The sequence below is a fragment of the Nannospalax galili genome, unplaced genomic scaffold (genome assembly GCF_000622305.1).
Source record: "Nannospalax galili isolate Female #2095 unplaced genomic scaffold, S.galili_v1.0 scaffold278, whole genome shotgun sequence".
NCBI classification, from domain to species: Eukaryota; Metazoa; Chordata; class Mammalia; order Rodentia; family Spalacidae; genus Nannospalax; species Nannospalax galili.
Window position 1 is genome coordinate 12645492 of NW_008347536.1, and position 14760 is coordinate 12660251.

The 14760-nt window shown below is 51.2% G+C and overlaps 1 protein-coding gene across 1 annotated transcript in view; it reads right to left on the minus strand.

Annotated features, from left to right (window-relative positions):
• Myo7a (myosin VIIA) overlaps positions 1-14760 on the minus strand; it is a 72826-nt gene that overhangs the window by 40732 nt on the left and 17334 nt on the right. The window contains exons 5-15 of the mRNA XM_008844211.3: positions 12517-12701; positions 11914-12035; positions 11689-11831; positions 11381-11494; positions 9846-9999; positions 8941-9017; positions 8527-8646; positions 7737-7879; positions 6712-6922; positions 6075-6210; positions 3470-3576 (exon numbers count right to left, since the gene is read on the minus strand). Of these exons, the coding sequence (XP_008842433.1) occupies positions 3470-3576; positions 6075-6210; positions 6712-6922; positions 7737-7879; positions 8527-8646; positions 8941-9017; positions 9846-9999; positions 11381-11494; positions 11689-11831; positions 11914-12035; positions 12517-12701 (1512 nt within the window). The remainder of the gene's footprint in view (positions 1-3469; positions 3577-6074; positions 6211-6711; positions 6923-7736; positions 7880-8526; positions 8647-8940; positions 9018-9845; positions 10000-11380; positions 11495-11688; positions 11832-11913; positions 12036-12516; positions 12702-14760) is intronic.

Consider the following 14760-nt stretch of genomic DNA (forward strand, 5'->3'; position numbering starts at 1 on the left):
CCACCTGGGGCTACAGGGAGATCCTGTCTCAAAAAGACCAAAAAAAAAAAATCACAAATTACACACATTCAGGACACACACAACACACACTATACACACTGAACACTGCACACATACCCTTCTTTGGATCCATAACCTTGAAGCTATTGTTTTCTATCTATTCCTCCACTGGGGCCATGAAGACACTCCCAGTCTGCCTTGCTCACTGCTGTGCCCCCAGGACCTGGCACACCTAGCCATCAACACCTCAGTCATCTGGAGTATTGTTGCTCTATTTCCTAGTGTTGTCCATGGTGCACAGACTGTTCCCCTTCCAGCTGCTCACACCAAACCCTTAGGAACCATCCTCATACCTCTTCTCTCACATGGGACAAATCAGCGGGGCCTACCTCAGGCTCGTGCTGCAACCTTCACACTGGTCCTCCACCCTGTCACCCTAATCTGCACCCCATACTCCATACACTCAGCAATTGGAGACTGTGTAAAGAAATCAGCCACATCGCTCCTGACTTCAAACCCTCCAGTGACGTCAGTTCACTTCAAGTAAGGAAAGGGCCCTACAAGGACCCACAGTGCCCTTGGGATCTACTCCCAGCAGCTTCTGGGCTCCACCACCTATTCATGCCTCTCCTGGGACTTCAGCCTCTTGGTACACATGGGACTTTTGCACAAACACACCCCTCTCTTTGCAAAGTCTTCCCTCTGAGGCTGGTGTCTTCCCCTTCCTACCAACTTCCCAGTGAGGCCTGCTCTGAGCCTCATGCACAGTCACAGAACATGCCACCACCCTGTCTTCATACCACTCAGGCCACACATCCTGGCATGCTTTGTTCATTCACTGTTCCCCCTCTGCTAGAACATAAGTCTCATGAGGGCAGGGTTTTGTTTTGTTTTACTATTTGTTCACTACTGTGTCCCAGGACCTAGGACCAGATGTGGCTTTTGGTAGACACTCAATAAGCATTTGTAGACTGAATGGGTAAAAAAGTGAATCTGTGAATGACTGAATGGATGAATGGGTGAATGGATAAATGTGTGAATGAGTGTATTGGTGAATGAGTGAATGTGTGAATGAGTACATCAGTGAATGAGTAAATGTGTGAATGAGTGAATGTGTAAATGAATAAATGTGTGAAATGAGTGACGGTGGTCTGCTCTTCAAGCTTCAGCCAGAGGGGTTCTGATCTGGTTCTGTTTTATTCAGGGAATGCCTCCTTCCTGATGTTTGTTTCCTGGGGTAGTGTGAGGATGTCTGGGATAGGGTAAAGACTGAAGTCAAAGTCTAAAGGCAAAGTATGAAATGAGCACAGAAGAAGATTGAGAGAAGACAGATGGCCTCATGATGGCGGATATCTGTCACGAGGCAGGCAAATTGCAGGCAGGTGTAGGCAACTGTCCTGTGGCCCCAGAACACGTGACTGAGACATTAATTAGGGCTCCCCATGCCTGAGAGAGTGTCCTTCCTTGGGCTCCGCTGGTCTCCTTGTCAATCAGCCAGGATGGGTCAAAGGATGACAACTCAGACATTGGAGACCTGCCTGCCCAAGGTGAGTGTTTAGGTCCCTGGAAGCAGGACCCTGACAGGAGAGTTTTGATACAATTTTTGCAAGAGAGCAGCTGTGTTTCCAGCACTTGCAAATCTTTTTCTTGGGTCTAGGATGTAGCCCAGTTTGTAGGGTGCTTGCCTTGTAAGCATAAGGACCTGAGTCAAATCCCTAGAACCCACATACAAAATACAGGCATGGTGTTGCATGCTTGTAATCCCAGTACTGGGAGGCAGAACAGACAGATCCACAGGGGCCACTGGCCAGTCAGCCTAACCTACTTGGTGAGTTCCAGGTCTGTTAGAGACCCTGTCTCAAAAACAAGGTGAACAGCTTTTGAGGAACAACACCCAAGGTTGACTTCTGGCCTCCACAAGCATATGCACACACATGCACCCACACACATATGAAAAGTGCACACTCACAATCACAGACTTTTGTGTCTGCTGCCCCAGTGCAGCCCACGGTCACCTGACCCATTCTGGCTGACACGTTTGTGACATATCAGGATTGGAACCCAGCTCTGTCTCAGGAAAGTGCAGGGACTTGTCCAAGGTGTTTATTATCTGTAAGCATCACACTCAGGAAAAAAAGAGGCTTCGTGTGTGTGTGTGTGTGTGTGTGTCTGTGTGTCTGTGTGTGTCTGTCTGTGTCTGTGTCTGTGTCTGTATATGGCTATGGGGACCAAGATCATTCACAGTGGAGGAGATAGCCATGTTCCAGACAGGCTCAGAGCTCAATCCTGCCCCCATGCAGGAAGTGCATGAACTAACTGTCCTAGTGCTCTAGGGGGGCCCAGCATCAGGCCAAATGTGAGGGCCATCAGCACTGGACAGAGAGATGCAGAATTGGGAAGAGGGTGGCAAAGGGGAGCAAATTATGCAGAAGGTCACCTGTACTTATTGACGCATATGTCACGGTCCCACTGAGTTCCCAGGGCTTATAGGCACAAAGCTAAATAGTAGGGGTGTGCCAGAAGGTTTAGGAACCTTCAACTTTCTTCTTGTAGGCCTCAGTTTCCCCTTAAGAAACCGAGACACCTATAGCACACTCAACTCAAAAACAAAAACCACTCCAAAACCACTCCACAAAAAATAGATATAGATATAGATATAGATATAGATATAGATACACACACACACTCAAAAAAAGATGAAAAAAAAAATAACCCAGCCTTCTCTCCCCTCGTATCAGCCTCAGAAGGCTGAGCTCTCCTGCCATGGTCATCCTGGGCCCCAGCCTGGGGCTTTTACCTTCAGGGACGCTGCTGCGTGGCCCAGGGTGCCGGATGAATAACCACAGAGAAACTACAAGGGGAACCATAGGCAGGTGAGCTAGGAGAGGGGTGGGCAGCGGAGGGCCAAACAGCCACCAAGACAGCAAAGGAGGGGGCCTGGGGTCAAGGTGAGGGTCCTGGCCACCATCCCAAGTACCTGCATGGGCACCCAGGCATGGTTTCTCTACCCTCCCGGCCAGCCTCCCCTACATCCTGGGAAGCAGGGACAGGAGGGAATCAAATAAAAGACAAACAGCCCTGCAGGAAAGTCTGTCAGATGCCTGCCTGGGCTTCAGGACAGGCAGGGCGGGCAGTCCTCTGTGTCAGTTCAGGGTCCAGGGTGGCCAACATGCCACACCTACCCCATGTCTCCCCTTGTGCCTGTCTAGTAGGTGACCCTCCATGGTGAAGTAAATCCTGAGAGGGCTCTGCTCTGTGACCTCTCACATCAATTATACCCCAAGTCAGTAGAGAAGGACCAGACAGGAGCATCTTGTAAGCCTCCCCAGGCCTCTCTGGAGCCCTAGAAAATCCTGTCTCCTATCCCCATTCTGTGGCTTGAGGGGCTCCATGGATGGACAAGGGTAGGGTCTTACCCAGGCCTAGCTTCCAGGGCCCCTCCTACCAGAAAAACGTGGTATAGCCTTACCATGGCAACATCGGCCTGGAAGATCTGCTTGATAAATTTGTTCCGGGAGGAATGGACCAGCTGGATGATGTCCCCATGTAGCGTATCTCGATTCTTCTCTAGGAAGCCTAGGCAGCAGCAAAGAGTGGTCAGACCTCCCCCAGCCAGAGATCCCCCAGATAATGTCTGAGCCAGAAGCCCTCAGAGTTCACCTAGTTACCCACATCCATTTTATAGTGGGGGACACTGAGCCTAGAAGCCTCTGTCTCAAGAAGAGAGTAAGGCCACTCTCCCTTCCCAGCTGAATCTCTCCAAAGAGTCTTTTGAACTACGATACCAAAGACCTTGTTAAGTGTGTCCCCCGAGAGAGAACACGCATTGATCTGGTACAAGCTACCAATAAGGCAGCTAACAACTAACTAGGCAGCTAATAGCAATAACTAGGAAGAGCAGTATATTTTACACAGTGTCCTTGCATTGAGGGATAGACAACAATTGTCTTCCCTACCTTACAAGAGAGGAAACTGATGCTCAGTGAAGACAGCAAGCCATAGCGAAGTTAACACTAGAACTCAGGACCCTGGTACCAACCCAGGGAGGCTCCCCACACCCAGAGGGGCCTGCCATTCCCAGGGACTGAGGAGTTAGGGTGGTGCAGGAGATGGGGTACTCACAGGCTTGCGATGCCTGAGGGGTGGGAACTACCAAGTACAGGACCTGATCTGCCTGTGAGGGCAAATCCTGGGCCTGGTGTCATGGTAATAGAAGTTTTACAGTAGGGCGAGGAGGCTGTCAGAGCCACGCCAGCCTCACTATGTGACCTGAAGAAGGTCCCCTTTCTAGGCCTTGGTGTCCCTGAGAGGAAAAAGGTGGCATTTGTCATAGAAGACACCCACTGACTTCTGGACCAGTTCATGAGGGAGCATGCCCCAATAGCTCTAGCTTGCTCTGAATGCCCATAGGCTGTTGACACTGGGTGGGACCCTTCACGCCAATGGGCAGAGAAGCTCAGTATATTACACCCACAGTGACTGTCAACTTGAGGCTGTTCTCTCACACCAGGGTGAGCAGGAGGTCAGCAAGGCGTCTGCAGGAAGGCTACGGGAATTACAGGTGGGATACACCTGGTTTCTCATCCCTCTGCCTAACTTCCAACTTTTTATTTATTTTTAAAATTATTTTATTATTTTTATTTTATGTATATGAGTGTATTGCCTGCCTGTAGGTAAATGCACCCATGTTGTGCAGTGCCCATGGAGGACAGAAGAGGCCAGTGGATTCTCTGGAACTGGAGTTATGGACAGTTGTTAGCTGCGATGTGGGTGCTGGGATTCGAACCCGGGTCTTCTGTAAGAACAGCCTGTGTTCTTAACCAATGAGCCATCTCTCCAGCCCCCCCAGCTTTTTTTAAGATTTATTTTCATTTACATCTGTGTGACTATATGTATTTACCATGTGTGTGGGGGGCTGCCATTGGAGGCCAGAAAGAGGGGGTTAGATCCCCTGGAGCTAGAGTTACAGCAGTTGTAAGCCACCTGGTGTAGGTGCTGGGAGTTGAACTCTGGTCCTCTGGAAGAGTGCTTTTAACTGCTGAGCCATCTCTCTAGTCCACTAACTTCTGGCTTTAAATGGACCAGCTGCATGCCTTTGGGAGGGTAGATGCCTAGGCATCCCTTTCAATGCTTACACTGCCTTCTTTCTGAAAGTTTCTGATGGGTTATTAGATTGTTTCTAGGCCTGGTCTACTAGGTTATGCCAGGTCATGGGAGAACAGTCAGTACCCTTCTGAGTCTCAGTTTCCCCATATGTCCAAAGAAGCAGTGAGCCCTCCCCAAAACACCCAAAGCAGGGGACTCATATAGATCCAGTGCCCACAGCAGTACCACTCACACTAGCCAAAGGGAAAACAATGCACATGCCCATTAGCACAAGAACAAGCGAACTGTGTGGTATATCCAAACAGAATATTAGTCAGTCATGAAAATGAAGGAAATTGATCCATGTCAGAATGCGGATGAACCTGGAGGGCATTAGATCAGAGACCTAAGCCAGACTCTAAAAGATAAATCCTGTGAGTCCACTTATACAAGCAGAATGGAGATATAAAAGGACAGGAGTTACTGACAGAGCATAGGTTATTGACTTCCATGTGGAGTAATGGGAAATTCTGTAAAGGATGTTGAGAAGCATTGTGAATGTGTATCATGCAGCTGAATTGTAACTCAAGGTAGTTAAAATGGTAAACTTTATGTATGCTTTGCCATAATTTTTTTAATGTATTAAAAAATAAACCTTTGAGCTGGGGATGTAGCTTGGGGTAGAGCACTTGCTTAGTAGAGCTTTTATCATCAGCAAAAAAAAGCAAAAATAATTCCCGCACTCAGGAAGCAGAGACAGGCAAATCTCTGTGAGTTCCAGAAGAGCCTGTCTAGATAATGAAAACTGTATCAAAAAAAAAAAAAGCAAACTAAACCTTTGGGGAAAAACAAAAAGCATAGCACTGGATGTGGTGGTTCCGGAAGCCCCTTCTGTTCCCTCTGAACTCAGCACTGTGGAGTCTCACCCCTGGTCTGGAGACAGAGAAGGTCAAGTCACAGGCAGAGAGATACCCCACCACTGCCTATACCTTGGGTCTCGTAGTAGACAATGCCTGCAAAGTGGTTGATCCCGAACTGGGTGTCATGGCTGTTCTTTGGCGGCACGTAGTTGGGATTGAGTTTGTGCTGGGAGTTCAGTTTATGCAGCATGGTGGCATCGGTACCCTGAGGATACAGAGGGGCTGCCACCTTCCAGGCCTTCCTGCCCACGTCCTCCCACCCTTCCTCTATCTGGTTAAACAGCTGCCCCCATCACACCCCACACAGGAGCTCTATAAGCTTCACTCTGTTTCTGAGAAGTGAACGAACTGGAATGCACACTCCAGACTGGGGTGTCTATTTCTTATGATTAAAATCCTTGGGAGGAAGAGGATGGAGGATGACTGGAGCCCAGGAGTTCAAGGCCAGCCTGGTCAATAAAGCAGGACTTCCAACTCAAAAAAAAAAAAAATTCTGAGGATAATATTCTATGTTCCTTTCCCTGAGCCAAACCACATTCCATCATGAGCACCCATTCTGCACTAGCTGTATATTTAGATCTTTGTGGTTTGGCACAGGGCTTACTGGACTGCAGGTGAACATCCTGGAATTGGCCCAGAGTCACCCAGGGAAATGCATGGTCACCAGTACTGAGCTGCAGCTGTGGAGGACACCTGGCATACGCACCTTGGGAAACTTGCTCTCCTCGTCAATGAGGGAGATGACGTTCATGGGCCGGTTGGCAATCATGTCTAGAGCATCCTGGTTGTCGGTGAACTCTATGTGCAGCCAATTGATGCTCTCCAGATCATACTCCTCCTGCTCCAGCTTGAACACATGCCGCACGAAGAACTGTTGCAGATGTTCATTGGCAAAGTTGATGCAGAGCTGTTCAAAGCTATGGGACACAGGGGACCACAGATGTGTCATTCTGGACTTCTGCCCTGCTATCCAGGCCCAGCTCTGCCTCCACCTGTAGCCTTATCTTGGGCTCAAGGCTCTTATTATGTGGGCTGGGGTGGGAGTGTCAAGTCCAACTCTTCCACAGAGGAAGATGCTGGGTCCTGGCAAGAGCCAAGGACATGTCTAAAGTCACTGAGCATCAGAGAAGAGGTAGGCTAGAAGCCAGGCTCAAAGGCCTTTCCCTGAGTGACCAGGCCCCATGTGAGGTTCACCGGGAAGGAAAAGAGTCAAGACTCTGGGGAGGTGGACCATAGAGACACCCAGAATGTCACAGAGGTCAAGGCTAACAAAATCTAGCAAGCAGAGCCCTGATACAGCCCAGCTGAGCAGCAGCATCACTTCTCCTATTCAGTACACATGTCTGGAGGGCTCTGTGATATCCCACATTGCAGGAATTGAAGTGACTTTCCAGGGATCATGGAGCTGACTGCCTCCAGCTCCAAGATCCACCAGAACCTATTTGAACCATCAGTCCCTCATACTGTGCCCAAGTATGCCTAAGACCCTGGCACTTGATTGGATGCACAGTCCTGGAGACCGGAGGCTACCTCCCCAGTGACCATAGTCCTGGAGACCGGAGGCTACCTCCCCAGTGTCCAACCCAAGCTGGTCTCAGCTGACCGGGGGATGGAGAGGGCCTCCAGGATAGCCAAAGTCACATTTCCCAAGCCTGGCAGTGTGCTTGGAGCTAGGCGAATAAAGCCTGTATGGAGAGACATGGCATTTCCCAGTCATGGTGTTCCACATACCTGTTCACAGCAAAGTTCTCAAATCCAAAGATGTCCAGGAGGCCAATGGACCGGCGGGAGTTCTTCACTTCCTGGGAGGGCGGCTTGTAGATTGCCGCATTGATCTTGTCCACAATCCATACAAAGAGCCGCCCATAGATACCCTGAAAGGTGCCCATCAGCCACTGGGATAACTGCACCCTCCCCAGGAGACAGTCTTTGATCCTGGTGCCTTTGTAGCCCATTTAGCTTCATCTGCACTATTGATAACCCTCCCCAAGCCTTCACTCAGCTGCCCCTGCGGCCATACATGTGCTCCCGCCTAGACAACTCTTTAACTGCCACTCAGAACCTTCCCTGACCATGACCCTGGGAAGGGGCTACTTCAGGGTCCAGTCTCAGCATCCATCTGCCTCCCTATCCTCTGACTACCTTGAAGGTCCAGAGCCTGGCATAGGGCTGGCTCAGGCTGGGGTCTTTGTGAGTGGCAAGTGTGTGGGTATAGGAGCAGGGAAGATTTTCCACCCAGACAGAATTCTTGATACCTAGGAGGGATGTCCCTGGCTGAGAACAGCTGATCAAAGCAGGCCTGAAGGGACCAATCAGGGCCTCTGGAAAGTACAGGGTCAGTCAGCTCCTATGAGATGCCTGGGCTTCAGGCTCAGAGGAAGGCAGAGGGCACCCAGGGGATCAGAGAGTCAAAGGCTAGGGTCCACTGGAGCAGGACCCAGCTCTGGGGACCCCTTGCACATGTCCATCAGCAACCCAAGCTCCTGAGGGTCAGAGAAAGTGGGCATCCACAACCACCCACCTTGACGAAAGCATCTCGAACGTCCAACGCCTGGTCCCTGCTGAGCAGGGTGGACACTGTCTCTCCACGGGTGATGAGGGTGCGGCTTGTGAGGCAGCTCATCAGGTCTGAGGGGTTTACCTGGAGCAATCACCCAGGTTCTGGCCCAGTCCTACCTCCTACAGTCTGCCCCCCTGTATCACAGCTGCCTCCTTTCTCCTTTCCACCCAGGTCTCACCCTGGGTTATAGGGCACCAGCCCAGAACTCTCAGCCCCATCCACCATAGGAGCAGCTGCCCACAGGCTCCAGCCGCTCCTTAGGAATGGCACAGTTGGTTCCCCTGACTGAACAGAACTCTCCCAACCAGGGGCTCCCACAGTTGGCCAGAAGCTAGCCTCAGAGAGACAGTCAGGGTGGGAGAGGCCAGCACTGACCTCAAGCAGTGAAGCAGCCGTAGCCAGTGATGGGGAGAAGAGGACCTCACAGGCGTCCAGGTTTTCAAATGTGCGAGCTGCCAGGCAAGGAGCACAGTGTCAGGACAGGAGGAAGAGGGAGCAAAAGGACAGTCTGAGGAGCAGGCCGCCACGTCTACTCTCAGGGACCTGCTCTGTCCACAGAAGAGGACATCAGCATCATGGTCAATGTACATGTGATTAATGTTCTCTGGAGATCCTGTGAGCACAAGAATAGGGACCTTAAATGCCAGCACCTGCCTGGCACCGTGCTTGGCACCTGCTGGGAGCTTTCCCTCAGCCTCCACCCCAAACTCTTTGCCACCTGTGGGCAGGTTTTGTGAACTTGTCCTTCCCCAAATGTGTCTTGCTCTCTTGGGCCTCAGTGCCTTTGCACAAGCTCATCCCTCTACCCAAAACACCTTTCTCTCGATATTTCAAGACTTAGTAGCCTAAGATTGCCTTAGTGCTGGGAACATTCATTCACAGAGTGGGTTTCCCAGAGCTCCTATTCTGCTCCTTGTCCATACTGGTTACCAGGGAGGAAGCGGAGTGGAACCCAGTGCCTGACTCTTACCCTGATACACAGTGATGCCCAGGGGATGTTAAACAAATGAGTTGTTTGATCATTCACAGGACAGAATAAATTAGTTCAAAGATTTATTCTCTCTTGAAGCCATCTGATCTTAAAGAAGAAACCAAACGTGGAAGGGGTTTTTAAAGGATGGGGTCAACTCTCAGCCCCTCACCCACATAGTGCACCATCTCTAAGACTGGTATCAGGCTGACATTCTCCTAACCTGCATTTCAGATGCTATCTACTGCCAGGAACTTGGGAGCTAGGTATCAAGCTGCCCTGTGTGGATCATATCACCGTGGGACCTTACCCTCATACTGTAGATTGCCCATGTGTAGGATAGCAGCCAGAAGCTTTGAGATTTCCCAGTTCTCTGTGTCTGTGAACAAGAGCACCTTCATGGCTGAGCGGATGTTGGCATACTCCTGACTGTCCACCCGGCCCTCACAGGTGATGCAGTTACCCTGGGGAACCAGGTGGAAGCAGAGGATGGTAGGGTGTCAGGAAGGCTGGGAGGTCAACACCTCCAGGACATCTTAAACTCTCCTGGGGAGCTTCTCCAGGGCACAGGTAAGAAGAGGTGGGCACTGCCACCAGGCCTACTGAGTCACCCACCTCTGCCATGGCACCCAGGTCTCACCAGGTTGCACACATCCCCAGGGTACCCACTCTTAGGGGAGTCCCCACCAGCTGTAATCCTGTGTAGACCACAGAGGGAAACTAGACACAGCCAGCTCAACGCTGTGTGTGTGTGTGTGTGTGTGTGTGTGTGTGTGTGTGTGTGTGTGTTTGTGTATGTGTGTGTGTGTGTGTGTGTGTGTCTGTGTGTGCCTCTGCAGGTGTGTATGTGCACATGCATGTAGACATCAGAGGCACGCCTCAGATGTGTATCAGACCTCAGGAATGGCAATTACCTTATTTTAAGTTAGAGTTCCTCACTGGCCTGCAATGTCCCAAGTAGGAAGGCTGGTTGTGGTGTTCCAGGGATCCTGCGCACTCTGTGGGCCCAACACTAGAATGTCAAGCATGCCCCACCATGCCTTGTTGTCTGTGCATGGATTCTGAGTAAATGCGATTACTGTACCCACTGCAGCCTTCTATCGCTGTGTGTGTGTGTGTGTGTGTGTGTGTGTGTGTGTGTGTGTGTATGTGTTTGTGTATGTGTGTGTGTGTGTCTGTGTGTATCTGTGTGTCCCTGTTTCTGGGTGTATGTTTGTTTGCCTGTGTATGTCTGTGTCTGTGTGTCCAAGTGTTCCAGCAAGCTAAATACCAAAATATCCAGAAAATCATGTCACACCCAGAACACTGCCCCAGGGGCCACAGACAGCTTACCATCAAATCCTGGTGGCCTGGCTAAGCCCTCCCCAGGAAGGTAGAGGCAGGGTTCCCAACACAGCCTGCTGTTTGTACAGCCCCTAGGGCCACAGAGCAGCAAGAAGTCAGCATCAGAGCTTGCCATCAGTGAGCCCTGGAGGCTGGGGCCTCAGCAGCCGCTCCTACAATCCTGAAAGACCTGGCAGAGGCCCCAGTCTTCATGTCCCTCAAAAGCCAGTATATGTGTGGGGGTTTGGACATACAGCTCCTGTGTGTCTATGTCTTTATGTCCTGTGCCTGCCTTGAAGTGTCTGTGGTGAGAATTCAGCACAGATGTGTATAGGTGAGCAAGGAACAGGCCTTAAGGTACCGACAAGGCTGGGCGGACTGAGGCAAGTAGGCACAGAGGAAGGCCCACACAGACATTCCATGTGCCAGGCCTGGAGCCAGGACAGAGCCACATGGGTAAGGTCTGGCCTCTCCTCACATCATTGAAGCAGGTGGCCCCCCAGGGTGGTACCTGGGCCTCACCATGGCTAAGTAATTGTAGTCAGCAGCCTGCTCCAGGCCCAGTTTTTTCTTCTGCTCCTCGCTCATGCCCTCCAGCATGCAGTAGAACACGTGGTAGTTCCTCTCATCAGGGGCCTAGGAGTGGACACCAGTGTTGAAGCCAGTGGACACACATGGGCAGGAGACACACATGGGGGACCCTGGACCCCTGGGGAGTAGGTGGCAATTTGTGGTGGTGAGTGCAAGGCCAGACCACATGGACAGAGGTATATGCCCACCCAAGGCAGGCTCTGGCCCATGTGTTACCCACACCTGGGTTTGGACCCTACCTGGCGGCAGACCCTTGACTTCTCTAGCAGGTACTGCTCAATTTTGGCACCCTCGATGGCACCGCGCTTATTGAAGTGGATGTCAATATACTTGCCAAAGCGGCTGGAGTTGTCATTACGGATGGTCTTGGCGTTTCCAAACGCTATGAGGTAGGTAGAGGTCACAGGTGAGGCTGGCTGGACCCCAGTTCCAGCACCCATCCCACCTTCAGAGCCTGGCCCTACCTTCCAGGATGGGGGTAGCCTCCAGCACCTGCTGCTCAATCCATGAGTGCTGCCCACTGATGGCCGCCAGGAACTGCAGGATGAGCTTCGTGCTCTCTGTCTTCCCTGCACCTGACTCCCCACTGCAAAGGGTGAGAATGGCAGGCAAGCCTCAGCCCCAGCTGTCCCACTAGCCCCTATCTCTAATATAGGCAGCTGGTCTGGTCCTCTGGGCTGGGGAATTGTTACAGAATCACAGGACTCTGCCACGCCCACAGGAAACTCCATATCTTCAAACACTGGCCATAGAACATGGCACATGTGAGATGCTCAGTCAATGTTTTTTGTTGTTGTTTTTGCCTCTTGTCCAAGAGAACACAGGAGACAGATTTCCACTGGCCATAACTTAGCAGGGGCCATCAGGAAACAACACTGACCACTAAAGCTAACATAAACAGTAACAGAGCTATAAGACGTGGAGGGGTGGGGGGAGTGACTCTATGTACTGTGACTCACACAGAGGACACAACCTGATTCCTGGGGAACTTTGTGATATTCCTATCCATGGAACATCCCTGGAGTATTAGCTGGGGCTCACACTGGGGATGGGGCTGTGCCACTCACCTAATGATACAGCACTGGTCCCTGCTATTGCGTTTCATGTTGAAGTAGCAATTGTCAGCGATGGCAAAGATGTGAGGGGGCATCTCCCCAATCTTCTTGTTGGTGTACTGGCGGATGTGCTCTGGTGAGTAGATGGACAGCAGCTGGTAGGGGTTCACAGCGACCAGAATGGAACCCGTGTATGTCTGTGGGCAGCAAGGGACAGAGCTTACATCTGTTCACATCTGCCCTCGGAAGCTCCGGATGGAGTTCACAGACATGGATGGAGCCAGGAGAGCTTCAGACTGGCTTTGGGTCTGGCTCAATGACATTTGATGAAGGGAGGAAGGTCACTAAGCCTGTATTTCCTTATCTTAGCCATACATGAGTGTAATATAACTGTGAAGATCAAAGAGAATTTATTTTCAAATTCACAGCACTTATCAGGGACTCCTCAAATACAGCTCCCACCTTTGCCCACAAGTCTTGCACCTAAGACCTTTAGAACAAAGTTCATAAACTGAACTGTGTTCAGAGGGCAGCCTGGGATGGTGAGGAATTGAGTGGGAGCCCAACTATAAAGAGCAGAAGGGGCTGGGATATGCGGCTGTGAGGTGGAATTTTCTATGCAGCCTGCCCCCAGGGCAGAGGTGGCCACTGTGCCCTAAGGACAGAGCTTCAGGGACCTGGGGCTGTCTCTATCTGCTTCCTGTGTTAATGCTGATTGGCTGAGTATGGGAAAAACTTCCTATGGTGCTCTGGGTGTCCTGCCACACAGGAGAAGCACAGCCTGGCTTCCGCCACCAGGGCGGGGTGAGACACTGGGACAAGGTCTCCTCCCCCGTCCTTCTCACCCCAAGCTAGGAAATGTCAGACCTGTCATTGGTAATGGATGCATTGACATCTGGGCCTGGAGAGTCTAAAGACAGATGCGTCTACACAGGGGAGTTGGCAGCCTCTCCTATCCCCCAACCTTTCCAGGATTCAATGTACGACACCAGAGTCATCCGTCGTCATGCCCCAGCAGCTCAGCCCAGCCTGGCATGCAGGGAAAGCAGCTGTGGTACCACATGCTGGAGAAAAGCCCAGCCCAGGCCAGAGGAACTGTGCAGAGAAGCCCTGGGCCAAGCCAACAGACCCCAGTTTCAGAGTCAAAGCTCCCTCTAAGCCACCTCCAAGCAACCACAGCCTGGAGCAGGTGAGACTTACTGTCACCACTCAGCTCAGTGCCAACAGCTCAAGCAGAAAACAAGGAAAGCAGGAGGCGAAGAGGAGCAGCCAGTCAAGCCAACAATCTCACAGCCTTCCAGGGACTGCTACTGCACAACACTCACCCGCCCTCCACAGCTGGTCTGAGGTTGCAAAGGGAGAACAAGTCAATGGGAAAAAAAATCATAAGGGCATCTTCAGGAATCCAGGAATCCAGCTGGGCCAGGACCCCACAGTCACTATTCCTTACAGCTCTATCTGGCACAGCTGTGGAACCTACCACAGCCTGGGAGTCGACCTCAAGGAACACCTCTTCAGCCAGCCTCAGTCTGCACTTCTGTAAAAGGGGGCATTCACTATCCCTTCCCAGGGCTGCTGTAAAGATTAGAGGGCAGGGGCTGTAGAGATGGCTCAGCGGTTAAGAACACTGGTTATTCTTGCAGAAGACTTGGGTTCGTATCCCCGCACCCACATGGCAGCTAACAACTGTCCGTAACCCCAGTCCCAGGGGATGTGACAGCCTCTTCTGACCTCCTCGGGCATTGCACGACACGGGTGCACTCACCTACATGCAGGCAATACACGTATACACATAAAATAAAAGTAAATAAATAAAAATTTTAAAAAAGATTATAGGGCAAAGACATGACCCTTGCCAGATGCCTGGCATGCAAGTGCCACCTTCCTCTCTTCTTAATACTCAAGAATGTGGCACCTGTCACCAGCACATGGCAGGAGGCTGCTCCCACAATATAGCCCTTGCCAGGGGAGGTCAGACAGCAGCCGTGCACAGAGGCTTAAAAAGCTGTGACATTTGAGAGACCTGCTGGTGAAAGGGCACCCTGGAAGCCACAGAAGGCAAATGTCAATTGCCCTTTCAGACCTAATGAGCCAGCCTACAGAGTGACCTTGCAAGGTCCAGTGGCCAAGCTGGTGGAAAAAACAGAAATACATGAGAGAGACACTATGGTCTTTGGAGAAGAGAACAAAACATTATATACACATGCACACACAGAGATACACACACACACACACACACACACACACACACACACA